General features: G+C 50.7%; 1 protein-coding gene across 9 annotated transcripts in view; it reads left to right on the forward strand.

Annotated features, from left to right (window-relative positions):
• The first annotated feature begins 8,365 nt into the window (after positions 1–8,365).
• MROH1 (maestro heat like repeat family member 1) overlaps positions 8,366–27,970 on the forward strand; it is a 107,864-nt gene continuing 88,259 nt past the window's right edge. For 4 of the 9 annotated variants that reach the window (XR_005224213.2, XM_043538925.1, XM_043538928.1 and 1 more), the window contains exons 1-4: positions 13,736–14,184; positions 22,953–23,098; positions 23,558–23,689; positions 25,633–25,795. Coding sequence is in view for 8 of the 9 variants with exons in the window: in XM_043538925.1 (XP_043394860.1) it covers positions 14,163–14,184; positions 22,953–23,098; positions 23,558–23,689; positions 25,633–25,795 (463 nt within the window). In the remaining variant the exon portion in view is untranslated. Of the gene's footprint in view, positions 8,421–10,033; positions 10,131–13,735; positions 14,189–22,952; positions 23,099–23,557; positions 23,690–25,632; positions 25,796–27,970 lie in introns of those variants that run through there. The other 5 variants (XM_037891794.2, XM_037891798.1, XM_037891795.2 and 2 more) reach the window with 4 other exon arrangements.

Here is a 27,970-nt window from a genome sequence, read left to right on the forward strand (position 1 = left end):
AATAATTACAACGGGGTGGAGAAGCAGAAAAGTTTATTTGAAGCTTTAAAGAAGGTACAGGGAGATTAGAGTGGCCATGCCCAGTGTCCCCAACACACTCATCACTCAGTGAGAAGCGTCTGGAAGGAGTATAGGGCTCGGACCCAGGGTACCCCTTAGCTGGAGCGAAGGACAACTAGTGGAGTTCATTACTTCTTTTTCTGGCTCTCTTATAGACTTGATCTGTGGCCTTGGGCAAGTCCCTGCTTCCATTTCTGCCTCAAATTCCCCATCTGCACAGCGGGAGTGATGATTCTGACTAGCCTGCTGTGAGGCAGCAGGGATGGGGGAGTGTTGACCTGGGAATGTGGCAGGGGAGTTTCACTGGGGATAGGAGACCTGAGAGCCTGTAACCTGAGCCAGGACGGGGAGGGGGAGGTAACACCTCTGCCCGGGAAACTGGACAAAGGCTGCAGGAGAGAGCCTGCTGGGGGGGTGGTTTGGTTTCAGTTTGGTGCTGGGTGGTGGAACGCAGGGAACCCCAGGGCTGGGGTCTAAGCTCCCTGCCCCCCAGAAGGACTTGACTGAGAGGTCCTGGTTGTACCCACAAGCTCTGTTTTAGACTGTGTTCCTAATGTCCAATAAACCTTCTGTGTTACTGGCTGGCTGAGAGTCACAGTGAATCCCAGGAAGAGGGGTGCAGGCCCTGGACTCCCCCACACTCCATGACACCTGCATCACAGGACTGTGAGAATTACTGCGTTTGCAAAGTGCTTGGGCTGGATTTCCACCAGTGACCAGGAGGTGGAGGGCTCTGGGCTCCCACGTCATCGAGAAACCTTAAATACTTTGCTCCTGTGGCCTACGAGCCTATTGCATAGGAAAGGAGTACTTGTGGCACCTTAGAGACTAACCAATTTATTTGAGCATAAGCTTTCGTGAGCTACAGCTCACTTCATCGGATGCATACTGTGGAAAGTTTAGAAGATCTTTTTATATACACACAAAGCATGAAAAAATACCTCCCCTCACCCCACTCTCCTGCTGGTAATAGCTTATCTAAAGTGATCACTCTTCTTACAATGTGTATGATAATCAAGTTGGGCCATTTCCAGCACAAACCCAGGTTTTCTCACCCCCCCACCCCCCCGCCACACACACACACACAAACCCACTCTCCTGCTGGTAATAGCTTATCTAAAGTGACCACTCTCCCTACAATGTGCATGATAATCAAGGTGGGCCATTTCCAGCACAGATCCAGGGTTTAACAAGAACGTCTGGGGGTGGGGGGTGGGGGGTAGGAAAAAACAAGGGGAAATAGGTTACCTTGCATAATGACTTAGCCACTCCCAGTCTCTATTCAAGCCTAAGTTAATTGTATCCAGTTTGCAAATGAATTCCAATTCAACAGTTTCTCGCTGGAGTCTGGATTTGAAGTTTTTTTGTTGTAATATAGCAACTTTCATGTCTGTAATCGCGTGACCAGATCGATTGAAGTGTTCTCCGACTGGTTTATGAATAATTCTTGACATCTGATTTGTGTCCATTTATTCTTTTACGTAGAGACTGTCCAGTTTGACCAATGTACATGGCAGAGGGGCATTGCTGGCACATGATGGCATATATCACATTGGTGGATGTGCAGGTGAACGAGCCTCTGATAGTGTGGCTGATGTGATTAGGCCCTGTGATGGTGTCCCCTGAATAGATATGTGGGCACAGTTGGCAACGGGCTTTGTGGCAAGGATAGGTTCCTGGGTTAGTGGTTCTGTTGTGTGGTATGTGGTTGCTGGTGAGTATTTGCTTCAGTTTGGGGGGCTGCCTGTAAGCAAGGACTGGCCTGTCTCCCAGGATTTGTGAGAGTGTTGGGTCATCCTTCAGGATAGGTTGTAGATCCTTAAAAATGCGTTGGAGGGGTTTTAGTTGGGGCTGAAGGTGACGGCTAGTGGCGTTCTGTTATTTTCTTTGTTAGGCCTGTCCTGTAGTAGGTGACTTCTGGGAACTCTTCTGGCTCTATCAATCTGTTTCTTCACTTCCGCAGGTGGGTATTGTAGTTGTAAGAATGCTTGATAGAGATCCTGTAGGTGTTTGTCTCTGTCTGAGGGGTTGGAGCAAATGCAGTTGTATCGTAGAGCTTGGCTGTAGACGATGGATAGTGTGGTGTGGTCAGGGTGAAAGCTGGAGGCATGTAGGTAGGAATAGCGGTCAGTAGGTTTCCGGTATAGGGTGATGTTTATTTGACCATCGTTTATTACCACTGTAGTGTCCAGGAAGTGGATCTCTTGTGTGGACTGCACCAGGCTGAGGTTGATGGTGGGATGGCAATTGTTGAAATCATGGTGGAATTCCTCAAGGGCTTCTTTTCCATGGGTCCAGATGATGAAGATGTCAGACTGGGAGTGGCTAAGTCATTATGGAAGGTAACCTATTTCCCCTTGTTTTTTCCTACCCCCCCCCCCGAGACATTCTTGTTAAATCCTGGATTTGTGCTGGAAATGGCCCACCTTGATTATCATACACATTGTAAGGAGAGTGGTCACTTTAGATAAGCTATTACCAGCAGGAGAGTGGGTTTGTGTGTGTGTGGTGGTGGTGGTGGTGGGGGGGGGGGTTGAGAAAACCTGGATTTGTGCTGGAAATGGCCCAACTTGATTATCATACACATTGTAAGGAGAGTGATCACTTTAGATAAGCTATTACCAGCAGGAGAGTGGGGTGGGAGGAGGTATTTTTTCATGCTTTGTGTGTATATAAAAAGATCTTCTACACTTTCCACATATGCATCCGATGAAGTGAGCTGTAGCTCACAAAAGCTTATGCTCAAATAAATTGATTAGTCTCTAAGGTGCCACAAGTACTCCTTTCCTTTTTGCGAATACAGACTAACACGGCTGTTACTCTGAAACCTATCGCATAGGAGTTGACCATAACCCTAAATAACACAATGGGAACTGGATGAGCAAATGAACTAACTGGCTACACTGGCCATCCAAGGGCTAGTTCTGAAATAACTCGGGCGCAAGCTTCAGGATGTATTCCCAAGTAGCCTGTGGACACATACGGGAGGGAACTGTGGCCCCCCCCAGGGAGTTTGCACTCTGGAAGACAAACAAAAAGGCAAGAAGCACTTGGAAACCTGGAAGAAGGAATCAGATCTATTTATTTCGACCCCTTTTCAACCTGAGTGGCTACTCAACGTTCAGGGCCCCAGGCCGGGATGTTCCAGTTGGAAGTAGAAATTGGTGAAGTCTGGTATTTTCTTCAATGCAGTCTTGTTTCTTAACAAGGAATATGCAAAGTCCTGCTTCTCTGAATGCAGAAGGAAGCAAGAACAAAAGGAGCCGTTTTTCCCCAGCTTTTTCCAAGGTCACGCTGTGCTCACAGGCTGCTGCTCAGCGTTCTTGCTTTCTGCCTCTCCCCAGTTCTTGCCTGGTCTCCGTTTCTGTGTGTTCACTCACGCACACACCTAGTCAAAATCAGGCGTGATGGACGCGCCCTAAAAGTGCGGGGGCCACTGGTGCCCGAATCTTGGCCCCACCCCCCACATTGCCCCTGCCCCCCAACCCTCTGTCCCCGTGCCGCCCCTTTAGAGTGACCAGATATCCCGATTTTATAGGGACAGTCCCGGTATTTGGGGCTTTTTCTTATATAGGCTCCTATTACCCCCCACCCCCGTCCCGATTTTTCATACTTGCTGTCTGGTTACCCTACACCCCTTCCCCCTGAGCCCCTGCCCTCGCATTGCCCCTTCCCCCAAAACCCCGTCCCCCTCGCTTCTCTCTGCCCCACATCACTCGTCCTTGTGGTCGGTAAAAAGTGATGGGACCATCGCCACCTGGCCCCCCCCGTCCCAGCGCCCCTGGTCACACTACCCAGTGGAGTCCCCTGTCCGCATGGTGCTATTTTCTGGACAGACTCAAAAAGGCCCTGTGTTAGGTGTGGCCCTGTGACGATGTGACGCAGCAGGGAGGGGGGAGTGTTGACCTGGGGATGGGAGACCTGAGAGCCTGTCACCTGAGCCAGGAGGGGAAGGGGGAGGTGACACCTCTGCCCAGGAATGTGAAGACAGGCTGAGAAGGGAGCCTGCTGGGGGGGTTTAGTTTCAGTTTGGGGGTGGGTGGAGGAACGCAGGGAACCCTAGGGCTGGGGTCTAAGCTCCCTGCTCCCCCAGAAGGACTTGACTGAGGGGTCCAGGGTGTACCCACAAGCTCTGTTTTGGACTGTGTTCCTGTTGTCCAATAATCCTTCTGTTTTACTGGCTGGCTGAGAGTCTCAGTGAATCCCAGGAAGAGGGGTGCAGGGCCTGGACTCCCCCACACTCCAGGACAGGCCCCTTAACTCTCTCTCCCAACTCTTTGAAATCAAGGGCATATTCACACATCCGTTTGAATGAGTCTTTAACTCAGCCCTTAACAAGGTTTTACCCAGCTCCTCCAGCCTCCATCGCCCTTGTTACATTTTCAGACAAGCCCCTTTGTGCTTTCTCCTGTGCTGCCCCTCATACTTTGGAGGAGCACCCCATAAACATCTGCAAAAGTACCTCATTATCCTACCTCAAGCCCCCCAAAAACTCCCCTTTGCCACGGAGCTTACAGGAAGCTGGAGGGTAGCTTGGCTGCTGGTGTGCTCAGATCACTGCCTGCCAGGCTGACAATGTCGGCTCAGGGTTTCCTCGTGCTCCCCCCGGGTCGCTCTGTACTCAACTGTTGTCTCTTGTCTTATCCTTCCATGTAAGCTCTTTGGGGCAGGGACTGTCCTTTTGTTCTGTATTTGTAAACCATTGTGCACAGTGGGGGTCTTGTCCATACCTGGGGCTCCTAGGTGCTATGGGAATACAAATCCTAGGCATTCATCATCATACTAGCTATCATCTTCTTAGAGGGGTCATCCTGCATTTTGGGGCCTTGCAGAGGACGTGGATCTTTGCCCTTCTCAGAAGAATGCGTCCGTTAACCTCCCAACAGTGGGGCAGACGATAACGTGACCGGTGTTCCTCCATCTCCAGTGTGGGTCTGGGAGCCTATTTGTGGGGAGACGGCTGCTCTGCCGCTCAGTGAGAGGGGAGGTCTCCTCTGTGCAGCGAGGGGAAGGCTGTCTAGGTTTCTCCAGCAGGTGGCACAGATGCATTTCTCTCACCTATTTGTAACGAGGCTTCTGTGCATCCCCACAGACTCTCCGTTTTATTGCAGTATTTCCCAGCCCTGTCGCTCCTGCAGTGCTGGACCAGGCAGGACTACAAATGCAGTTGGGATTTCTCTCTTCTTCCTCCCATCCTCCCGCTCAGGAGCTGCTCAAGACCCAAACAAACTGATGGCAAGAAATGGGAGCTAGCGAAGGAGCATCTTCTTGCAGCTGGTGAGTTAGAGCTGTCCCTTACCTCCATCCTCTGTCCCAATACACAGCGAAGCCAAGCTGCGGTTCTCTATGCTGCAGGGCTGGCCAGGAAGCGGTCAGCAAGAACTGGTTTAGTTGGGATAGCAAAGTTTACCAAGAGTCAGTGACGGGGAAACCAGAACACAACATTACATGTAATCTGCAGGTTACTAGCCAGTGGTACCCAGTCAGGATGGAGAGCTCTGCTTAATGCACCCCATGTTCCGTTCAGCCGCTTGTCCGTCTGGAGGCTCACAGGCGGCGCTGGCGCTGTCTCTCCCTTTCTTTCACAGCACCAAAGGCCTGGCAGTACACATGCAGTCAGGGAGCATGCTCACAGGGGAGCTGGCTGCTGCGAAGGGGACAGCGAGTGTTAGGAGCCATCTCAGTGAGGGGCTGCGTGTGCTCTGGTGGGTGGAATCTGGGTGGACACCACATATCACGGCAAAGATTTTAAAGTGACTTGGGGGATCCAAATTGAGATTCCTTAAAAGGGCCTGATTTTCAGAGAGACGGTGCTCAGCGCTGTATAAAACCAGGCCTTGAGTTGGGCACCCAAACCCCGAGGCACAGATAATCGATCTTGGCCGGTACCTGGGTTAGACCTCCACACCACATCTGACGTGCGACTCAGTCAGCCTAGCATAGTGAGACCGGCAGATGGGAGAGGCAGTCTGGGACGCAGCAGGGGAACATGCTGATGTACAGTGGGGAGGAAATGGGAAGTTTGATTTACATTGGGCTGGCAGGGAAGTGATAGGGAAGAAGGAGAGATTTGGGGCCAGCAGCCCTAGGGAGAACTTGCTACTGCTAGATGAATAAATTATATTTCTCCTAAGCGAGTTTAGATTCTCCTGGATACTGGAAACTGCTTCCTTCTCCGTTCTAGCCCTCTAACATGGGTGGCGTTGCACCGCTTCCCACAGGTGGCTTTGGATCGCTGTGGAGGCTTTCGCAAAAAGAAAAGGAGTACTTGTGGCACCTTAGAGACTAACCAATTTATTTGAGCATAAGCTTTCGTGAGCTACAGCTCACTTCATCGGATGCATACTGTGGAAAGTGATCACTTTAGATAAGCTATTACCAGCAGGAGAGTGGGGTGGGAGGAGGTATTTTTTCATGCTTTTTGTGTGTATATAATAAGATCTTCTATACTTTCCACAGTATGCATCCGATGAAGTGAGCTGTAGCTCATGAAAGCTCACGCTCAAATAAATCGGTTAGTCCCTAAGGTGCCACAAGTCCTCCTTTTCTTTTTGCGAATACAAACTAACATGGCTGTTACTCTGAAACCTGTGGAGGCTTTGCGCTTCTGGTGCTACCAGCCTCATCTACTAATGGGCACAACAACGAATGACTTTGTGGTGTTGTGCCAGGGCCAGCCCTAGGCCCAGACAACTGCCCGGTGCCCAGTGCTCTGAAGGCACCTGCAGAGCTGCACGGACGCTGTGACTTGGGGTCCAGCCTAATTTCCCTTCTCCAGGATCTGGGAGAAGATTCTCCCTTCAAGCAAATGGACAGGATGGAGAGGAGAATGGCTTCACCGGGCAACTCAGGGCACTGCCTCAAACAGCCAGGCCAGCCTGTATCCCTGAACACATAGGGCTCCAGGCTGTTGACTGCTGGGACAGCCATCCTCCTGGCACCTGTGATACGGGGCAGAGGCTTTCATGTGGAAAGCCAGATGCTGGAGACACAGTCACACCAGTTTATTTATTAATGTATGGAGTGATGATCTCATAACACCAGAATAACCCTTTGCCCTGCCACAGCACTTGCCATCCACGGAGCCCAGCCTGCCTCACTAACGTTGACCAGGGCAGCCTCCTAGTTCGCTGTGTGGGAGGCCATATTCCACAGCGGCAGAGGGCGGGGGACAGAGGGGAAAGTGACTGGCTTGGGGCTGAGCTGGGAACTCAGGTCTCCTGATTCCCAGTCTTGTGGCTTAACCACAGGGTCAGCCTCCCTCAAGAGGACGTGTTTTTTTCCCTTAACCAGCGACCCAACCTCCCAGGTCCTTCTCTGAGGGCTGCATGGCTCCCACTGGCTCAGTGCCCTTCGTAGCAGGTCTTTCTCACCTCCCAGTCACCACCGTGCTTTGCAGAGCTCGCTCGCTCGCAAGCAAACCTCAAGATGACAAATGAACAGACACTGCTCTTTGAAAAGGAGACTTGCTCTTTAAATATTCCCCATTTGACCCTTATTAAAGCTGCTACAGTACACACCGGTGATGGGCCAGACTCCTGCAGCTGGGACACCGCAGTGTGCTGGGCTGGTACTGTAGAATATGGTGCAGCTCTCAGAGGTTGCTGGCCTGGCCTAAGTGGCAGAGTCCAGCACTGCGACCTACGAATGCCTGAGCTTTAGTTTAGTTTAGTGGCAGTTTCCACGATATGCTATGCATCCGATGAAGTGAGCTGTAGCTCACGAAAGCTCATGCTCAAATAAACTGGTTAGTCTCTAAGGTGCCACAAGTACTCCTTTTCTTTTTACGAATACAGACTAACACGGCTGTTACTCTGAAACCTGAGCTTTAGTTCTGGCTCTAGGCTTGGGCAAGTCATTTCCCCTCTCTGTGCCTCAGTTTGCTGCTCTGTGTAATGGGGCTGATGACACTTACAGACCTGCCCCTTTGGGGCTATGCTAGGAAGGTTGCTTGTCAGTTTAATGGCTGGCAATGAGCTTTGTGGTTGTGAAGGACTGGCCAGGAAGAGCTGACTGTATACTTTTTACAGAGATACTTTTTCTTCAGGTTTCAGAGTAACAGCCGTGTTAGTCTGTATTCGTAAAAAGAAAAGGAGTACTTGTGGCACCTTAGAGACTAACCAGTTTTTCTTCAGACTCCCATTTATTAGGAATAGCAAATTAAGCTACACCAAACAACATCCACCTTTCCCATTGGGCTCCCGCCACAGCACTGCCCTCCCTTCCCCCAGGGAGCGCTGCCTCCCCCACAGCCAGCGTGCCCCAGCTGGCTCCCCTTAAAAGCAGACTCTGCAGCCAGCCCAGCTGCTAAATCAGTTCCTGCAGGTGGAGCCTGTGGAAGGAGCAGTGCTGGGGGGAAGGTAAGCATGCAGTCCCTTTGCTGCAGGGTGTTGAGGGCCTGTGGGGTTGCCAGCAGGAAGACTTAAGGGGTGATTAGAGGATGCAATCCCCAATGTGGGGGCTTGGACCCCTGGTGGGGATTATCCCTCTGGAGCCTTTTTCCAAGGGTCCTGCCTTCCTCCTCCTGCTAATACTCAAGGATGGCAAACAGCCTTAGCGCTTTCTGTTCCCCTGAGACCCTTACAGGCCTTGGCTACGTGGGCTAGAACCTCCCTATCACACACATCTGTGGCCCCCCTCTCAGAAGCGTATGGCGTTATCTGTATAATGCCCCCCCCCCCCCAACAAATGGGGAAAATCCCCAAAGGAATACATGGCGTCCCTCATGCCTGAATTCCCCCTTCCAATGCACTCCCTGAGCGCAGGGCTATCTCCTTTCCCCAGTGCCCCTTTGGAACAGCGCCCACAGCCCTGCAAAGCTGGTGTGTCTTTGAGCCCATGGCATGCTGTGACGAGGCAGGACCTTGCTGTGTAATGGCCGAGATCCTCACCCATGTGCCATCCAGCTTGTGTCCGCCTGGCTTCGGCGATTGATCGGGGGCTTCCTGGGCTGGTCTCGCTGCCCCTCGTGCCGCGCTATGGGTAGGATGGTGGCTGTGGGGACCAGGGCCATTCAGGCCAGGCTGTGGCAAGGCTGGATTCCAGGCAGCAGCAGCCGGACTCCGTGAGGCCCAGGCGTTAGACTAGCCGCTGGCAATGCTCTGTGGGAAAGAAAACTCCTGCCATGTTCGCCGGGGACTGCCGCGCTGAGCCCTGTGCTGGTGGGTGGGGGGAAGGAGACGTGTGTCTCGGGGTGACGGGTGGCCTTGCCTGCTCTGACTGGGCACCAGGCTTCCCTCTGAGCGTGGCTGGGAGGTGAGGCCAGGGGACGAGGGGCACAGTGGCCGGGGGGCCCAGGCGCGGTGCCTGTCGAGCAGCCCCAGCCTCCACGCGTGTTCGGCGGCGTGACAGACATGCGCCGACCAGGGCGTGACGTGGCTCTACCGAGCTGCCCTGCTGGGGGGGCGTCCGCTGTGGGTGGAGCCGGCGGTGTGTGCCCTGTTCCCCCCTGGGGCAGGGTGTGGGGGGGCACCTTCTTGGGGTGTCTCCCCCAGAGCATAGTGGGCTGGGTGGGGAGAGAGCCCTGGTGTGAGGGAGGGGGTCTCCTGCGGGGGTTTGGGAGGTGGGGGTCTCTTGTGGGGAGAGAGCCCCCCTGCATGGGAGGGGGGTGTGTGTGTGTAGGGGGGGGGTCTCTTGCGGGGGGGGGGGGAGAGCCCCCTGCATGGGAGGTGGGGGGGTCTCTTGCGGGGGGGGAGGGAGAGGCCCCCCGCATGGGAGATGCGGGGGGGTGGGCTGGGGGAGGGCTGCCACACCAGATGGGGGAGGGGCGTCTCGGGGGAGGGGCCTGACGCTGCCACGCCCCGAGAGGGTGGGGGCTCCCCTCCCCCGCGGGTGTGACCAGACCCCGCCCTCGGTCAGTCGCGGGGGGGCGGGGCTGCTCTTAGCTCAGGCGCATGCGCATGGCAGTGTTTTGGTGCCTCGGCACCAACGGCCGGGCCGAACTGGCGGGGTCACGTGAGGGGGCGGGCGGGGCGAGGAGTCCCCGCCCCTCGCGCAGGTGGGGGCGGGGCCTGGCTGTCCCGGAAGCGGCCGGAGCAGCTGCGTCCCGGCCGCCGAGCGGGAGGGGGCAGGTACGGCCGCCGCCGGGGTGCGGGTGGGGGCGCCGCGGGGCCGGGCTCCTTCGCCCCGTGCGGCCGCGGCTGTCGTGGGGCCCCGCGACCCGTCAGGGGCGGGATGGAACCCAGGCGTCCGGGCTCCCAGCGGCCCCCTCCTCCCGCTCTGCCCACTAGACCCCACTCCCCTCCCAGAGCCCGGGAGAGAACCCAGGCGTCCGGGCTCCCAGCGCCACGCCCCCCCCCCCCCCACTCTACCCACTAGAGCCTACTCCTCTCTCTGAGCCAGGATGGAACCCAGGCATCCGGGCTCCCAGGGCGCCGCCCCCACTACTCTACTCACTAGACCCCCCCACTCTCCTACCACAGGTGGGGAGAGAACCCAGGCATCCGGGCTCCCAGTGCCCCCCCCTGCTCTACCCACTAGACCCCACGCCCCTCCCAGAGCTGGGGAGAGAACCCAGACGTCCGGGCTCCCTGCTGCCTTCCTTGTTCCAGCAGCCTGTGACCTGCTGTCTCCTCCCGGCCCTGGGGAGCAGTGCCAGGCTCGCTTGCCATCACTAAGCATCCTGGCTCTGGGATGGGGCTTTTGGGAATGTCCCCAGCACTTCAGCTCCTGGGCTGTGGTCCTAGTTTGGGGTCTGGGGGTTTTGCCTCAGAGAAATGGCGATGTGTTGCAGGACTGGGCTAGAGAGAACCTGGATCGGTTCACACACGTGCACCGAACAGGGAGCAAGAGCAAAACTTACCGGGGGGGGAGTGGGATTCTGTGCTGGATGTTTGTGGCTTCTGTCTTGCGGGGCTTTCCTCTCCCACAGGCTGTCCTTAAAGCTCTGCTTCAGCAGGGCAGCAGCACATCCCATGGGCTGGGCTCCTTTCATTGCAGTTTGGGTGCCTGATTGTTCCTAGCTCAGTGACCCCCGTATGGGACTGCTGAGTGCTTTATGCAATCTCCACCTTACAGGAAACTGGCCACTGGATGTGCTTGCTTGCTGTGGGAAGGCTGACCGGGAATGATCTTCCTTTGCCGTTCAGTAGGTTGTTAATGGGGTCGTTAGCAAGTTGCATCTTTTAAAAAATGCTGATTCATGATAGGAAACAGTTTTCATAAGTAGCTTATCCTGAAATAAATCCTCAGGAGATCAGCTCTCCATACCACGCTGCTGCTGGTGAATGCTTATTGCTGCTCCTGTGAATGGCATTGTAGCTGTCTGTAGGAGTAGCTTCCCTAGTTGACATCTGTCTACTCCCAGCTATGTGGCTTACTCGCACTGTAAGCTCTTCAGTGCTGGGTCAGGGTCTGCATCTGTTCGGGCCTGTATTAATGATTACCACTCCAGTCAGGTGGCTGTAAGGTCTGGCCTCTGACAGTCTGGCTGATAGCTAGATGGGAAGGCTGGTTTAGCCTCCGTTATTTGTACTGAACCGGTTACTTGTCCTGTGGCTAGCTGTGTTGCATGCAACTTTGGAAATGACAAAGCTTCTCTGGGTCCATGCTGCTAGTCTAGTTCTTGTTTGCGTGCACTTCAGGAGGCGTTGGGAGCACTGGTCTGTTTCTTCTCTCTCACCTGCATCTCTGTCGCCTGTGAATCTGCAGTTTTCTCTTGATACAGAACTGAAATCCCAGCACCAGAGATGTAGCTTTGTCCAGCTGTCTGAGCCTTGTAACTATGCACAGCTGCCCTCTGGCTTGCAGGTTGGCCAGACCCAATCTGGTGCACTGAGTTTCCAAGGCTTTAACACCATGGCTTCATGCTGGGCTGGAGTTTCTCTGTTAATCTTCCATTTTTCTTAAGGCTCGATGGCTCTTGCATGAGTACCAGCTTTGTGCTGTATCAGGAGTATCTGGATTCATCCCTGCTGCAGGGACTCTGCAGCATTGTGCTCCCTTTAGACCCATTCCTCTGCCTTCACCAGCATGGGTTGCAGTGGCCAGATTCCTACCTCCTGAGCAGTGTCTAGTCTGATGACACTCGGGAAACAGGTGAATGAGTGCTGGCTACAGCTCCGGTACTCTGCTTAGTGGGGTGCACTGTTACTAGAGGCAGATGGAGGAGCCACTCTTGTGAATTAGTTGGTTAGTGAACTGAGCAGAGGGCCAGGTGCTCCAGCTCTGCCACAGACTTGCTGTGATAACTTGGGGCAAGTCACTGCCCCTCTTGGCCACATCTTAAAACAGGCCTAATAACTGGGGACTGTGAGGACTAATAGGTCATGTGTAAACCAAATGCAAAGGCCCTTGTGTGATTTGATTATTCTGATGATGTGACCCATTAACGGATGTAAAACACCCACTTGTGGGGAGTAGGTGTTTGCTTGATGTTTCGAAATGCCAAAATAGATAAGTTGCCCTAGGCAGTAAGATAGTGAATGTTAAACTTCCACTTCCTAAACACAAGTGAGATTGTGGACACTCCCTTGTGCTGCTGTTTCCTTCTTGACCAGATTATCTGCATTGAGATGAGCATCACTATACAGAGGTGGGGAGAGGAATCAGTTCTTTAACATGTGCTGGGGTAGGAGAGAAGCTCAGTGTTCTGCTCACTAGAGGTAAACCTGGTCAGACAAATTTGGTGGTGGTAGAGAAATAGCAAGCCAATGGCTGAGGGAACTGGGGTTATTTAGTCTGCAAAAGAGAAGAGTGAGGGGGGGATTTGATAGCAGCCTTCAACTACCTGAAGGGGGGTTCCAAAGCAGATGGAGCTCGGCTGTTCTCAGTGGTGGCAGATGACAGAACCAGGAGCAATGGTCTCAAGTTGCAGTGGGGAGGTCTAGGTTGGATATTCAGAAACACTATTTCACTAGGAGGGTGGTGAAGCACTGGAATGCGTTACCTGGGGAGGTGGTGGAATCTCCTTCCTTAGAGGTTTTTAAGGCCCTGCTTGACAAAGCCCTGTCTGGGATGATTTAGTTGGGGTTGGTCCTGCTTTGAGCAGGGGATTGGACTAGATGACCTCCTGAGGTCTCTTCCAACCCTGATGTTCTATGATTCTATGTTTTTGAAACTCTGACAGTTCCTTAATGGTTAAGGAGGCTTCAGAGTGAGCATGGCTGGTATTCTGTTCTGACCTAGTTGAAGAGAAGGGATCAAAGCTACAATATGTATTTTTAGAAACAATCAATGTGTGCTGTGGCACCTACATGTATATATACACCCTGCTACTTTATACTTTGTACAAAGGCAAGCCTGGACTTTGATTCTCCACTCTTATGTATCTTAAACTTGTTTTAGGCACTGCTGTTGCCACTTACTGTATACAAGCAGAGCAAAGCAGTTCTATTTAAAGGCAGAGATCCGGAAAACTTCCCCTGAACAGGGGCCTCTGGGCGCTCTGGACTGCTGATATCTGTCACTTCCATCCTCATGGTCCCTTCCGAGGCAGGTCACTTAAATGAGTACAGCCTAGGCCTTTCTGAAGTAGTCATGCTTTCTGCAGCCATACTGGCTGATAGTATGATAGTGGACAGGCTTGTTATCGCTGGCCAAAAAAGAAATGCGGGGACTCTGGAAATCAAGGCATATAAGCAGTTCTGGATGGGAACACACAGTACTGAATGTTGTAGGTAAATAAATGCATGTCAAGTCTGTTGTAAGTCATGTTGTGAAATGTCTGTCTTTGCAGGCCTAGAAGAAGGAAGAAGCTGTAGGGAACAGTACTTCACATGCTCTCCCTCTGGCCTCGCCCTCTCAAGGCTTTTCATTTGGAACTATGATGGCATTGGAGCGTGCATTGATTACCCACCATCAGGAAACTGCCAGAGGTTCAGAAACCTGGAGAGATCAGGCAGCTGGAGATTGTTAGCTGCCCACAAGAAACTGAAGAGACTGATGTCTTATTTCCCTGTGGCTGGACTAGTATTCTATGCTTCATGGTGTGAAATGCTCCTGACTTACAAACCTCTAGTCCAAGAGACTCTTAAAACAGAAACTCCTCTCTAGAGGAGCAAAGACAGACCGTAAAAATAGGTTCCCCAGGAGCTTCCCTGTTTGAGAAGGAGCAAGAAGCTTCAAATTACTCTCTGTGGGCAGGAAAGCTCAAAACGAGGAACATGACGGAGTTGCGGGTGAAAAGTAAGTGCCGGGTTACTCCAGCCGCTCTGCTTTGTGGAAGTCAGGCTAAGAAACCTGGATTGAATTGGGTAGATACCTACACAAAAATGGGCACTTCCAATAAGGGTATTGTACAGTTCAGGTGACACGCTCCCTGTTAGCTGGCAGGACTCCTTGTTTGTGTTGCTGACAGTGACTATCTTCTGAGAGGGGAAGGGAAATTCATCTTTTCAGGGACTTGTAGTAAAGGGACATAGAGTAATGGAGAGAAGCAAAGGCAATTCCAATGATGTTGGGTTGTTCTGAGCTCTGCTAGTGTGAACACCTTAGCAAGGAAGAGCATCGCCAGTTTGCTCAAATATCTCGCTGCATCTAAAATCAGATAATTGGGCAACTCATGCATGCACCCTGTGTAGGAGGTAATAGCTATATTCCAGGCTATCAAACGCTGGTGTTGATTTTGTTTAGCTCAAACAAAATGGCTCTCTTGCTTGGGAATCTGAGGCTGTTCTGAAGTGTAACTCCTGTCCTTACTATATACTAGTCCTCTTTCATTCCCCCATGCTCAGACTGTCCCCCTTGCTCCAAGAACTGCTACCAGGATACATGGCAGCCACCTTGCTGAGGGCTGTTTCATGGTCCACTCCCCTATAGTAAAAAGAAAAGGAGTACTTGTGGCACCTTAGAGACTAACCAATTTATTTGAGCATAAGCTTTCGTGAGCTACAGCTCACTTCATCGGATCCCCTATAGTAACCTCTCACTCTTCCAGAGCCAGGAGATCCATGGCACTTCCTTTAGCTTTTAAATCAGAGCTAGTGTTCCAGGTGGGGATGGTATTGAGCATCTCAATACCAGACTGCAACAGTGGGGAAAGATTACAAAGGAGAGCGGGGTGTGGGGTCTCTGGTGGTGGAGGGGAGGCTCAGAGTAAGGAGCAGCAGCAGAGGGAATCAGCCCAGCTCTTTGTGGACAATGAGTTTGAGCAGGGTAGCAAAAGAATGGCTGGACCCACAACTATAATTGGCCCATAGGTGGACTGGCCAAGACCATCCACTGCAGTATAATTGAAATCAAGTTTCTAACTACAATGGGTATCCAGAGCCCCCTGCTCGTGGTGGCAGCTGTCTTGCTGCAAAATGACCTTTGTTGTGACACCAGCATTAATTTTGTGCTCTTATGTTTTTTCACCTTGAATCATTTCCCTCCCTTCCCTCTTCTGGCTTGCTACTGGAAGCCCTATAAACTAAGATCTCATCTAGCCTGTCCCTTGGAGGTCAGGGCAGGATTGTTCCTTGTAGTAGGAGTCTGTACCTTGTCCAGTCTCGTTTTAAATGGCCCATCTGATGGTCCTTCCACCACTTCCCTAGGGAGACTATTCCACAGTGTAATCTGCATGTTAGGAAGCATTTCCGAATGGGACTAAACTTGACTGTCTGGGCTCCCTTGAGAGCCCATTGGCACTGTATCATAATTGTCTGTGGTCTCGCGAGTGACTTGCAAGAGATATAGCATCAAACTGTAATATATTGCTCATGGCACTATGTTAGTTTTTTGATAGCCTCTGGAGAAGTGTGTACACCTGACAGGGCTGAGTGGAGGTGGCAAGTCTCCTTTGCACTTAACTCTCTTCTATTAGAAATGAATCTTTGGCCTTCTCTAAATTGCAAACTGCACCAATTTAACTAAAATCAGTTATTAAATGTCTGAAATTGTGAGCACCTTTTTTTAGGTGGATGCAAACATGGCTTGGTTTGATCGACCGAAGTCAGTGGAGAAGTGACTTGCTGATTTACTTAAACTCTGATATTTGTGTGGTTTAAAAAAAAAAAGTTTAAGACTTCTCTTGTGGAAAAAAGAACAGGAAGACTTGTGGCACCTTAGACTAACAAATTTGGAAAATTACAAGTTGGAAAAAGTGCAACTTGTAATATAACCAAGTCCTTACCTGCTCCTTTCGAAATCCTGATCTCCACCTGGAATGTTTCTAACAGCAAAATGTACCATTATGTTAATAGCCACTCATGTGGGTTATTCACAACAGGTCTGTCTTGTTCCAGCAGTAGACAAGTGCCTGCTGCTGGCATGCTAGAACCAGGAGGTGTAAAGCTGTTGGATGTGGGGGAATAACTGCTTTGACTTGCATTGGGATCTGCATATTTTCAACAGTCCTTGTTCTTGGGATGCACAAACAAACATTCCTTAGGCTTTCTTCAGATAGTAGGAACACAGTCCTCTCTAATACTTGTGTTAAGGAGGTTATCCCTACAGTGGCTTTCAGGGAGTCTCATTTATTTCAGTGCCTTTTGTCTTTTAGGGACTCCCATGTATTTCCATGCCTTAACACAAGGCATAATAAGCCTGTCCCTGATGGCCCTACCTGGCCTCACCCTGGGTGTAAATAGGGTGTGACGCCCATGTGCTCTCTGGCTGACATTCCTGTCCTGAGAATCCTGTCCTAACCTCAAGGAACACAGCCTAAGAGGGGAGGAGCCAGAGGACTAATTCCCCTCTGAAGAGGAAAATGTGATCCTGACAATTGGCTAGTGACTCTAGACAAACATGTGGAAACAGAATCTTTCAGCATCAAAAAGAGGAAGCCAAGAGTTGTGGTAGATGGCAGCTCTCCTTTAAATGATTCAACATTGCCATCTACCTGTGCGCACAGCTGCTCCTGCTACAGATTCTGACTGCAGCCAGAGTGACTGCTTCACAACACCAAATAAAAATCTTTAGCATTATAAGCACACATGCTGTGCTCTTTAATTGTGTGTAATTATATACAACATGGGTGTCTGATGGGAGTGCAGGATAATGAAAGGTCTAGAATTAAAGCAGTTGATAAAGATCTAGAGCTCCTGGAACATTCAAGCTAGCTTGGACTGAGAATTTCTGTAGGACCATAAGAGTGTTACGATAAACAGCAGTATATTGAGTTAATGAGGTCTGGCTCTGTTTAACTTGACAGCCTTGTTGGCTATCACAGAATCATAGGACTGGAAGGGACCTTGAGAGGAGACAAATGATTCCTAAAATTGAGTGACTGAAGACTGAGCTGTTACAGTCACCTGAGAAGGGGGGGAAAAACAACATGCACATTCCTACCTCTTTCTCAGCTCTCACAGTGAGGGGACATGTGTTCCCTCTGCCTCTTGGCAATAGATGGAGCGGGGCATCTGATCTACTTCAGTGGGACGTAGGCACGGGCTGTAGCAAAGCTCAAGGAGAGGGCTGTATGCTTGCTGTGATTATGCAATACAATGTGCTAACAATAAAATCCAGTAATATGGAGCTGCATAGACAATCTGTAAACTTGTCCACAAAAGTGGTTAAAGGAGAGCTGGCGCCTAAAACCAATTTAAAAGCCTCCTGGCAAAGGTCCTCACAAGAAGTATCAAAGAAATGAAGTCATTGTGTGGTGAGCGTTTAAGTGCTGATGTGGACTAGAAACTGGCCAAGACACAGAAAGGCTGGATTGCCTGCTTGGTTACTTCTCCCACAAACATGGTTGTACTTTACCCATCTGTAAGAGACCATATGAGAGCGAAATTCCCTGACATTGATCATAAAGCCACCACCATATCCTCTTCAGTCACACAGACCTTTGCTCTGGTGTCAGTAAATCACCCCATCTGAGCTTGGCTGGGCTGGTGGCCACCTATGACTAGTTAGGGGAACAGATCTGTCTGCACTGTTACCTTGTTACCCCTCTGCCGCACTTGTCTCTCTCACCTGTTGCATCTTATCACCACATGAGCTGCTGAAGTCCCCAGCCCAGGCACGGTCTGCTTCATGCTTGCAAAATGCTGAGTACGGTGGGGCTCTGATCCCTGGCTAGGGCCATGTAGGCCCTGCATTGCTAGATGCAGTGCTGCAGATAAATGGCAGGAGTCTAACAGTCCATCCCTGGGTGTTTAGTGTTGAGCAGGGCACAGGAGTGGACCATGAGGTAGTGTAAACCTGCAGATGTTGTTGGTTATGGTGGTTGGTTAATTAGGTCTAGAGAAACTTGAGGGAGTTGGCAAGGCACGTTCTTGGACGGCAAGGGTAGCTCACTACTGGAACACCTTGCCAAGGGGAGTGGTAGATTGTCAGGCTCGTGACACTTTCAATTACAGATTGGCTGTTTGCTCTGAAACAGGGGTGGGCAAACTTTTTGGCCCGAGGGCCACATCAGGGTGTGAAACTGTATGGAGGGCCAGGTAGGGAAGGCTGTGCCCCCCAAACAGCCTGGCCTCTGCCCCCTATTTGCCCCCTCCCACTTCCTGTCCACTGACTGTCCCCCTCCGAACACCTGACTCATTCAAACCCCCCTGCCCCCTAAGAGGCCCCCCAGGACTCCCACACCCTATCCAACCCCCCCGACCACCCAGAACCTCCACCCCATCCAACTGCTCACTGCCCCCAGGGACCCCCTACCCGACCCCCCCCCCCCCACCGTGCATGCACCGCTCCCTGCCCCCCACTGTGCCGCTCAGAGCGGCAGGAGCTCGCAGCCCCACTGCCTGCGCGGGAGGGGGAACGGTGGGGGAGGGGCCGGGGGCGAGCCTCCCGGGCCAGGAGCTCAGGGGCAGGACGGTCCCACGGGCCGGATGTCGCCTGCAGGCCGTAGTTTGCTCACCTCTGCTCTGAAATATGTTCTAGTCTAGCTCAACCAGAAACCATGGGCTTGATAGAAGAATTACTGGGTAGAGTTTGATGGCCTCTTAGGTAGAGTCTAGTGGATCTCAAACTGTGAGTCTCGACCCCAGGGTGGGGTCACCAGGGCTGGCATTAGACGTACTGGGGCCCAGGGCGTTGGCCCTTGGTGGTGCGGCTCAGGTTACAGGCCCCCGGGCTCAGCCTGAAGCCCTTGAGCTTTGGCCTCCCCGCCCAGGGCACTGGAGCTCGAGCGGGCTCAGGCTTCAGTCCCCCCTCCTGGGACCATGTAGTAATTTCTGTTCTAAAAAGCGGATCATGGTGCAATGAAGTTTGAGAACCCCTGGACTAGAGGATCACGATAGTCCCTTCTGGTCTTAATCTGTGACCCAAAGCTAGGCACGAGGGGCGCCCGGGGGCAGATAGAATTCAGTGTTGATAGAGGGAAGGCAATGCGTGCTGGGAGGAATACTCTGAACGAGTAGCACACGCTGCTGGGTTTGACCAGAACAATTTCCGCTCTGGAGAAAGAGCGGCCTGCCCTAGTGACTGTTCACTTGGCACAAGGCCAGCAAGATAGCGTGCCTAGTTAGAGAGTCTGACCGCCAGGGTGGTGGCGTTTTTCCAAATCTGGTAGCTACCGGTTTGCTCCTTGTATCTCACTAACCCAGCGTCCTTGGTCCACCTGCACAGAGCCGTCTAAGTCAAACTATAGGATGTCCTCCCTTCCCAGCGCTCACTGCTTGTGCCCCGGTCCCAAGTCCTCAGGGCCCGGATTGCCCTCCTGCTGTGCAGCCCCAGCGCTGCTGGGATGTGCTGTTGGGCTACAGAGAAGACAGACGGTGGTTTCGTCATCAACTGAGGGTAGAGCAAAAACGCCTCTGCTGGCTCCGAGCAGAAGGGCCTGGGGTTCCGACCTGCGCCTTCCGCTGGGCGGCACAAAGATCCTCCCTAGAGTCCCTGTTGTCCTGGTGTATTTTGAGCACCTCTTTTCAGGTATCTTGAGGTGAGCCCATAGGCATCTTCTCAAACAGGCTTCGTATGGCTGATTCAATGTTTAAAAGAGTGTGGCCAGTAGTTCGCCATGCTGTGGAAGAGGGAATGTTACCTGGTTCTCTGCAGCGAGCAAACCTAGTGTGGTTTCTGTTATCCTAGTCTAGCCCTATCTGATTCACACTGACTTTATCTGGATCCTGCTCCCAGAGCATCTGCTTTATAGTCTTGCGTGCTAAACTTGGCAAAGCTTCTATATGCAAAACTGAGTATGGGGCAGACTCGCTAATCTGGAGACAGCTGATGCAAGACCAAGAAGCTAGAAAAATGCCTCCTTTTTAGAAACTAGGGGAAATGTAGGTAATAGAGAGTGAGTCAAGGCAAAAAGCCTCATGTATTAGCTCTCTGAGAGGCAAGCAAGAGAAGCTGACAGTCAAGGTTGGACCTGGCCAGCTGATGGGTATTAAATATCTGAGTTTGAGCTTCAGTGAGTCATATTTTGTACCTCTGCGTGAATTGCACTCTGGACAGTGCTTAAAGAGAACTACATAATAGGCCCCCATGTAACTGTAAACGGAGCTTTGAGTGGGTGAGTTTCTAATGGGGTCCCCCAGGGATCAGTTCTTGGCCCAAGGCTACTTAACTTCTTTTCATCAGTGACCTGGCAGAAAACAAAATCGTCACTGGTAAAGATTGCTGATATGGCACACATTGTGGGAGTGGTAAATGAAGAAGCCAGGTCACTGATACCAAGCGATCCACATCAGGTTGTAAGCTGGGCACAAGCAAACAATATGCATTTGAATATGGCTAAATGTAACCACCTAGGAACAGAGATTGCAGGCCATGCTTACAGGATGGGGCGTTCTGTCCTGGGAAGCAGTGACTCTGAAAAAGATTTGGTGTGGATGGTAGGTAATCAGTTTAACTTGAGTTCCCATTGTGATGCTATGGCCAGAAGGACTAACGCAATCTTGGGATGGACAAAAAGGGGAATCTCAAGAAGGAGTAGAGGTTATTTTACTGTGTATTTGGCACTGTTGTGACCACTCCTGGAGTACTGTGTCCAGTTCTGGCATCAACAATTCAAGAAGGATGTTGATAAACTGGAGAGGGCTCAGAGAAGAGCCATGAGAATAAGCTTTGTAAAAATGTTCAAAAGTGCTAGATTGACTCCTATGAGTCTATTTAGCTTAAAGAAGAGCAGGTTAAGGGTGATGTGATCAGTCTGTAAATACCTACATGGGGAAGAAGTATTTGATATTCTAGCGGAGAAAGGTCTAACACAATCCAATGACTAGAAGTTGAAGCTAGACAAATTAGTCTGGATTTTTAACAATGAGAGTAATTAACCATTAGAACTTCTTCTGTAATCTTCTGTTCTGCCCACCCTGGTGTCTACAGATTTAATTCCATAGACATTCCTATCGACTGGCTCTAAAGGTTAGCAGCCATCCTTCCTGGTCTGTGACTGAGCTGCTGGCTTCATGCAGGATGCTTGCAGGGAGGCTGCTGCTGTACATCTGATCTCATTAACATCACTGACCTTTCAAAGCCTTTGCCAATGAATAATCTTTGGATTAATTCAGTCTGACGAGAAATACACTGCTTCTCCTCAAACTACAGTTAACCTCTTTGGTGCTGAACGTCTGCATGCTTCTGGTGCTGTGTGCCAGTGCTGGGGGAATGCTGGTCACAAGCCATAAAGGTAGTAACAAGTGTACCTTCTTGGCTGAAGTAGGAATCTCTAGCTGGTGCCCTCTCCCTGAGCCCAATCTTCAGACCATCCTTGAGATGGGGCCTGAGGAGCCCTAATGGGACCTTCTGCTGTAAATAACTCTTTATAAAATGCCCTCTAGGTGGTGGATTTCTGCTCTCCAAAGCAGGGTGCTGCAGCCTACCTTTCAGCTCCTGAACTGGCTAGTTGGGCATGTTGGTCCCAGGTCTGTTGCCCCTGCAGCTATGGATGTCCTTCTATTCTTGCCAGCTGCCAGAGCATTGACTTGGGCTCCTTTCACTTCCAGACAGGGCTAATCAAAGGGGATGTCAGCAGGTTAAGAAGACTTGAGCATCACAGAAGTTTAGGGACAGAAAAGTCCTCTTTGATCCCCTCAGCTCATCCCTTGAGAGCCAGTGTAGGTTTCTTTCCTGAGAGCTTCTTGTGCAGCCTGATTCTAAGCTCCTCCAGTGCTACAGATGGCTCAACCCTTACAGCCTTGGGAGCAAAAGCTAAGCAGCCTGATAGTGAAGTCCATATTGAGAAGGGGATTCTCTGAAGGATTTTGCAGCGGGAACTCACAAATGGTATCTGAAAACTGGAGAGGGTTCCGAGAAGGGCTATGGAACCAATTCCAGGTCTACGAAACCTGTTTTGCAAAGAGACTTGGTGTTTGATCCATTAAGGCTCTGTCTACACTGAGGGCTGCATGTGGAAGACGGCCAGTGCATGTGTTGCCACGTGCCTTGGTGAAAGGCAGAGGCTGCCTAAACATAGCAGCGTAGGTGTGGGAGACCCTGCTTGGGTGTGTCGAGAGCCCGCCCCGTAGGATGTGTATGCTGGGGGTTCGAGTGTGTCGGGCACTTTGCTCATCTAAGCTGTGCTGTTCGTACCCGTGCAGTGTCTGTACTCTGCACTCGGCTGTAACCACATACGTAGCCGTCTCAAAAAGCAAAGTTAAACTAAGAGGTGACTGACTGAGGAGCCAGCTGTGTGGAAAGCTGCCTTAGGACAAAATAGGAGCTGAGAGCTCTCTAATTGGAGAGAATGTAGGTCACTGAACCACCAGGAGAAGTGGAGCCTCAGCACTGGATAAAGGGGGCTTAACTGGGAACTGTCAGAACATATATGGGGATGCTGGGGGAACTGTTTTTCTGGACCCTGCTCAGGTGTGGGGTTTTTTAGAAGGGGTGGAGGTGAGCGATTCACCCCAGACGAGTTGAAGGTTGGGAGGCAGGTGCTGTGGCAGGGATGTTCCATCAGAGCCATGGCCTCTTGTGGACCAGAGGAAAGGAAAGCTGGGAGTCCTGGCTTGCCATTCTCTCGTGGGAGAACAGACGTGCCTGTGGTAGGGGCAGCAGTGGCTCTTCCCTCTCTTCTAGGAAGAGATTCCTGTATTGGTGTTGGAAAGCGTGTTTCATGCTTAGTGTATCTTTCTCAGAACTTGCCGTAACACTGATGGATGCCACTACTGATAAGGACCCATTAGTCCAAGAACAGATCTACAATGCTCTGTGCTACTTGGGAGAGAGCGAGCCTGAAGAGATCCTAAACTCCTGTGATGAATATCTGCGGCAGCATGAAAAGGTATGGCTTTGCTCTCTGCCTTTAGGGCCGGGATGCAGAAAGAATCCCGTCCGTCTGCAGTACTGATCAGGAGATTTGTCAGTAACCTGAGCGGACGGCTGGGAGGAGTGCAGGAGCAATGCCTAAAGGGATATGGGTTACTATCATTGGGACTCTAAAAAGTCTCTGTCAAAGCTGCTCCCAAGAGTCTATTCAAGAAACAAACTGGTCTGAGAGGTAAGGACTGTCGCGTATCAGAAACAGGCAGAGAAGAGTAGGACTAGTCAGCTTTTCAGCATGGCCAAAGCTAACCGGGGGTGCCCCCAAGGCTCTCTGCTGAGGCTGATGTGTGCACTGCAGACCCCTCCTATAGGCTGAAACCGTTCAAAGGGTGGTGAGCGCTTTGTTCGGGTGGAGATCTAGCTGATGGTCTGACTTGCATTTAGCGTTGGGACTCACGTGTGGCTCTGTTTTCCTCAGATGGCTTATCCCCACCGTACAATAATCCTGAAGGCAATGGAAGCGGTCGTGAAGAATAACATTGCTTGTCTGGACAAAAGCACGGCCAAAATCGTTATCTTTCTGGCATCCAATGAAATGACCAAGTCAAAGGTATGAGCAGGAAGCTATAGCTAGTTCTGTTACAGTAACTCCTCACTTAACGTCGTCCCGGTTAACTTGTTCCATTGCTAATCAGTTACAGAACATGCTCGTTTAAAGTTGCACAGTGCTCCCTTATAACATTGTTTGGCAGCCGCCTGCTTTGTCCACTGCTGGCAGAAAGAGCAGCCCTTTGGAGCTAGCTGGTGGGGGCTTGGAACCAGGGTGGACCGGCAGCCCCCCATCAGCTCCTCGCTCCCCTAAGTTCCCTGAAACAACGAGGAGTCCGGTGGCACCTTAAAGACTAACAGATTTATTTGGGCATAAGCTTTCGTGGGTAAAAAACCCACTTCTTCAGGTGCATGGAGTGAAAATTGCAGATACAAGCATAAATATACTGGCACAAGAAGAGAAGAGAGTTAACTTACAAGTGGAGAACCAGTGCTGACAAGCCCATTCCCTCCCTCCATTCGTGCCGCCTTGTAGCATGTGAGGCTACATTAACCACAACCCTTGAGGGCTCAGCAGAGTGCTAGTTCATCATTTTAGCAGTAAGGCATTCCCTGGGAAATCATAAGAGAATCATAAGAATGTTAGGGTTGGAAGAGACCTCAGGAGGTCATCTAGTCCAATCCCCTGCTCAAAGCAGGACCATTTCCCGCAGAAATGTTTGTCCTGTCTGCCCTGCCCTCTCCTAGACAGTGCAAATGTATTGAGTCTGTTATTCCTTTAAGGGAATAATATGCACACAACTTGTTACCCCAAATGTAGTGATCCACAGACTTCAGCTTGAACACACTGGATTGGATAAAACAATAAAAAATATATTAACTATCAAACTATACTAGATTCAAGCAGTTTCTCACCACATGCTCCAGCAGATAACTTGCCAAACTCTCGGGTCAGGACCCCTCCCCCAGAGTCCAGCACTTGCTTCCTTTGTGTCTTCAAGTGCAGTGAATGCAGTGGGCGAGGGCAGAGGGGGTTGCCTTTCGGTGTTTGCCCCGAAAATATCCCACCCTCTTCCACACTCTGACTCCACCACCTCAGCCAGGCTTCACAATCATTGCAGTGTACAGTATTAAATTGTTTGTTTAAAACTTTGTGTGTGTGTGTGTGTGTGTGTGTGTATATATATATAAAAAAATCTTTTGTCTGTCAAAAAAAAATTTCCCTGGAACCTAACCTAACCCCCCCGCCCCCATTTGCATTTTAATTCTTATGGGGAAATTGGATTCGCTTAACATCATTTCGCTTACAGTAGCATTTTTCAAGATCAGAACTACAACGTTAAGCGAGGAGTTACTGTACTTTTTATCTATTTGGCTCGTTCCGTGATGCTTCCCACCATTTCTCCTCATCGTATCCATTTCTGATCTGGAGTTAGGAGCTGCAAGGGTTCTGACTCGTTCCTCGGTCTTTCCCCTCTCTCCTCCCTTCGTCACGTCAGTTGCTGCCACTCCCCTTCTGGATGTGGTGGGCCTGTCTCTCTCCTTTGGCATCTCTTTAGCCTTGCTTAAGAGACCACAGCTGAGTGGCAGAAGGGGCTCTAGATGCTCAGGAGAAGCCTGGGATTGTCAGTCTTCTAGTCTTGCACAGACTTACATATCTGGGTAGCTGTTTAGTTTTGTGTGTGTAAATCTTAATTGGCTTGTTTGTATGCACACTGTAATGAGCATGACAGGCAGCTGCTATTCCAGGGGGTGTCACGTAAATGCCCAGGTAGGCATGCATTCTGCCTGGGGACTGACTTTTTTTCCAGTGCCCTTCTCCCCCCCCAAATCTGCCATTTTTCTGTATATGTGGTCTGTCCTGCAAACTTCGAGTTGACCAGGCAGCATGGGAAAGTGCATATGCTCTCCTTGGATAATAGGAACTATTGTGCGGAGAACATCTTGCAGGGGTGATCCATAACTGTTTGTTCGTTTAATGTGGTCTTGTTCTATTTGACGTAGGAAATCATTTATGACTGGCAGCAAGCAGCAAGCAATGTCCTGGTTGCTGTGGGGAGGCGTTTTATCAACAAAGTGATGGAGGAGGTGCTGACCAAATTTCAGCCGGGGATCCTGCCTCATTATTTCATCATGCAGACTTTCGCAAACCTCTCTGTGTCAAACGGTAGGTTATCTGCCCTATCTGCAGCTAATCTTTTTGTTAGGAAGAGGATGACTGGAGACGCAGGTGATTCCGTGGGCTGGGGGTAAACGTGGAGATACCGCTTGTTTGTGGGAAGAGTTGTTTTGAGAGCACTTCAGCTGGTATAGTCCCAGGATAAACTATGCCACCTCCATGATGTGGTGAACTTCTGCAAAGAAGTTCAATGCAGTTGGCATACTTCCTATTTAAAAAAAAAAAAAAAAAAAAAAAACTACCACACTGGATTTCACTCAAAACTGGGTTTTGTACAGCCAGAGGGTTTGGAAAGTCTGTGCTAGGAAGAGGCACTGCAGGTTCAACCCTCTAATCCGAAGGGGGGAATATTTACTTGTTTGCTATACAGTAGCTTACCGTGCCTCTCCTGCCTCCAGATGGGCTGAGGAGACCATGCCTGGAGCCTGTGGTGGAAGAGGTGGTGCTTTCCAGAACTTGTCCTGCCTGGCTGTTTGTTTTAGTCCATGGTGGCTGAAAGCCAGGCCCTTGGTAAATTAAAGGACAGACAGCCCCATTTTGAGAAGTCGAGGCTGCTGCAATAGGATTCCGATTGAATGGAGCTGGAGGCAGACATTGCACCAGCTTTTTGTGGGTCTGCCTTGCAGCAGTTTGGAGTGTGGTCCAGGGTGTCCTTGAAAGTTAGGGATTCTCCAGTTCTTGCTGGAGCACGGAAGCTAAGTCACTAGCTCAGTGTGGCTGGAGCGAGAGCCTGGGAGTCCGATCTGGGTTCTACTTCTGATTCTGCCACTGACCTGCTGTGACCCTGGGCAGGACACGTAACAGCTTTGCCTTCAGTTTTCCCCCTTTGTGTCCTGGAGGTTTACTTGACCAAGAGGAAGGACGGCCACACATGGCGCCAGTGAGACTTTGCAAGTACTTGGAAGTGCCCTGGACGCTGTCTCTAATTCTGGTGGTCAGCCACAGCTGCTCCTCTTCTGAAACCGAAGAATTGGATGACCCTTTTCTGCCTCTGGGAGTCTCTCCGGGACTCTCTTTGGGCCTCTGTCTAGTGCTCTGAGCACTGAGCTTTCACTGAGTAGCAGGTAGCCACCTTCCACGCTCAGCATCCATATCCTGCAAATCCAGGTTAAAGTGTGGAATTCACAAGTGAAACTAAGCCATGATGTGCGCTCTTACGACCCGTCACTGCTTGTGGGCAAAGTAGTCATGAAAGTCGAGCAGTGTCCATTAGTATTGTGCTGCTGTCTCCAGCCATTCCTTGCAGGCTACCTGGTGATCAGCTAGAAACAGTATCTCTAGGGCAGGGCATCACTAGTGGAGAGGGCAGACCTAGACTCAGAAATGTGGGGCTGGAAGGGATCTAGAGAGGCCGTCTAGTCCAGTCCCCTGTGCTGAGACAGGACCAAGTAAACCGAGACCATCCCAACAGGTGTTTGTCCAGCCTGTTCTTAACCTCCAGCAATGGGGATCCCACAACCTTCCTTAGACTAGTCTAGAGCTTAACTCCCCCTAGAGTTAGATATTAAAAGCTTTCTAACCTGAATCGCCCTTACTGTAGATTAAGCCTAATACTACTTCCCACCACCAGTGGACATGGAGAACAGTTGTTCTGTCCTCTTTTTAGAACAGCCCTTAGCACATACAGCTGAGGGGGCAGTGGATAAGTCATCTTTTCCCAACACTAAACTTACCAAGTTTTTAAACCTTTCCTCCTAGGTCAGGTTTTCTAAACCTTTTATCATTTTTGTTGCTCTCCTCTGGATTTTCCAGTTTACCCACATCTTTCCTAAAGTGGTGGGGCCCAGAACTGGACACAATCCTCCAGCTGAGACCTCCCCAGTACTGAGTAGAGTGGGACAGTGACCTCTTATCTTCCATAGACGCTCCTGTTAATACATCCCAGAATATTAATGTGATGCAATAGCAAGAAAGGCTTGACTCCTAGTCAGTTTGTGATCCACTATAACCCCCATGTTTCCCTTTTCAGCAGTGTTACCACCTAGCCACAGTTATTCCCCATTTTGTAGCTATGCATTTGATTTTCCCGCCCCCACCTTCCTAAATGTAATACTTTGCACTTGTCTTTATTGAATTTAATCTTGTTGATTTCAGACCAGTTCTCTAATTTGCCAAGATCCTCTCTAATTCTAATCCTGTTCTCCAAAGTACTTGCAACCCTCC

Source organism: Chelonia mydas, chromosome 2 (genome assembly GCF_015237465.2).
Source record: "Chelonia mydas isolate rCheMyd1 chromosome 2, rCheMyd1.pri.v2, whole genome shotgun sequence".
NCBI lineage: Eukaryota > Metazoa > Chordata > Testudines > Cheloniidae > Chelonia > Chelonia mydas.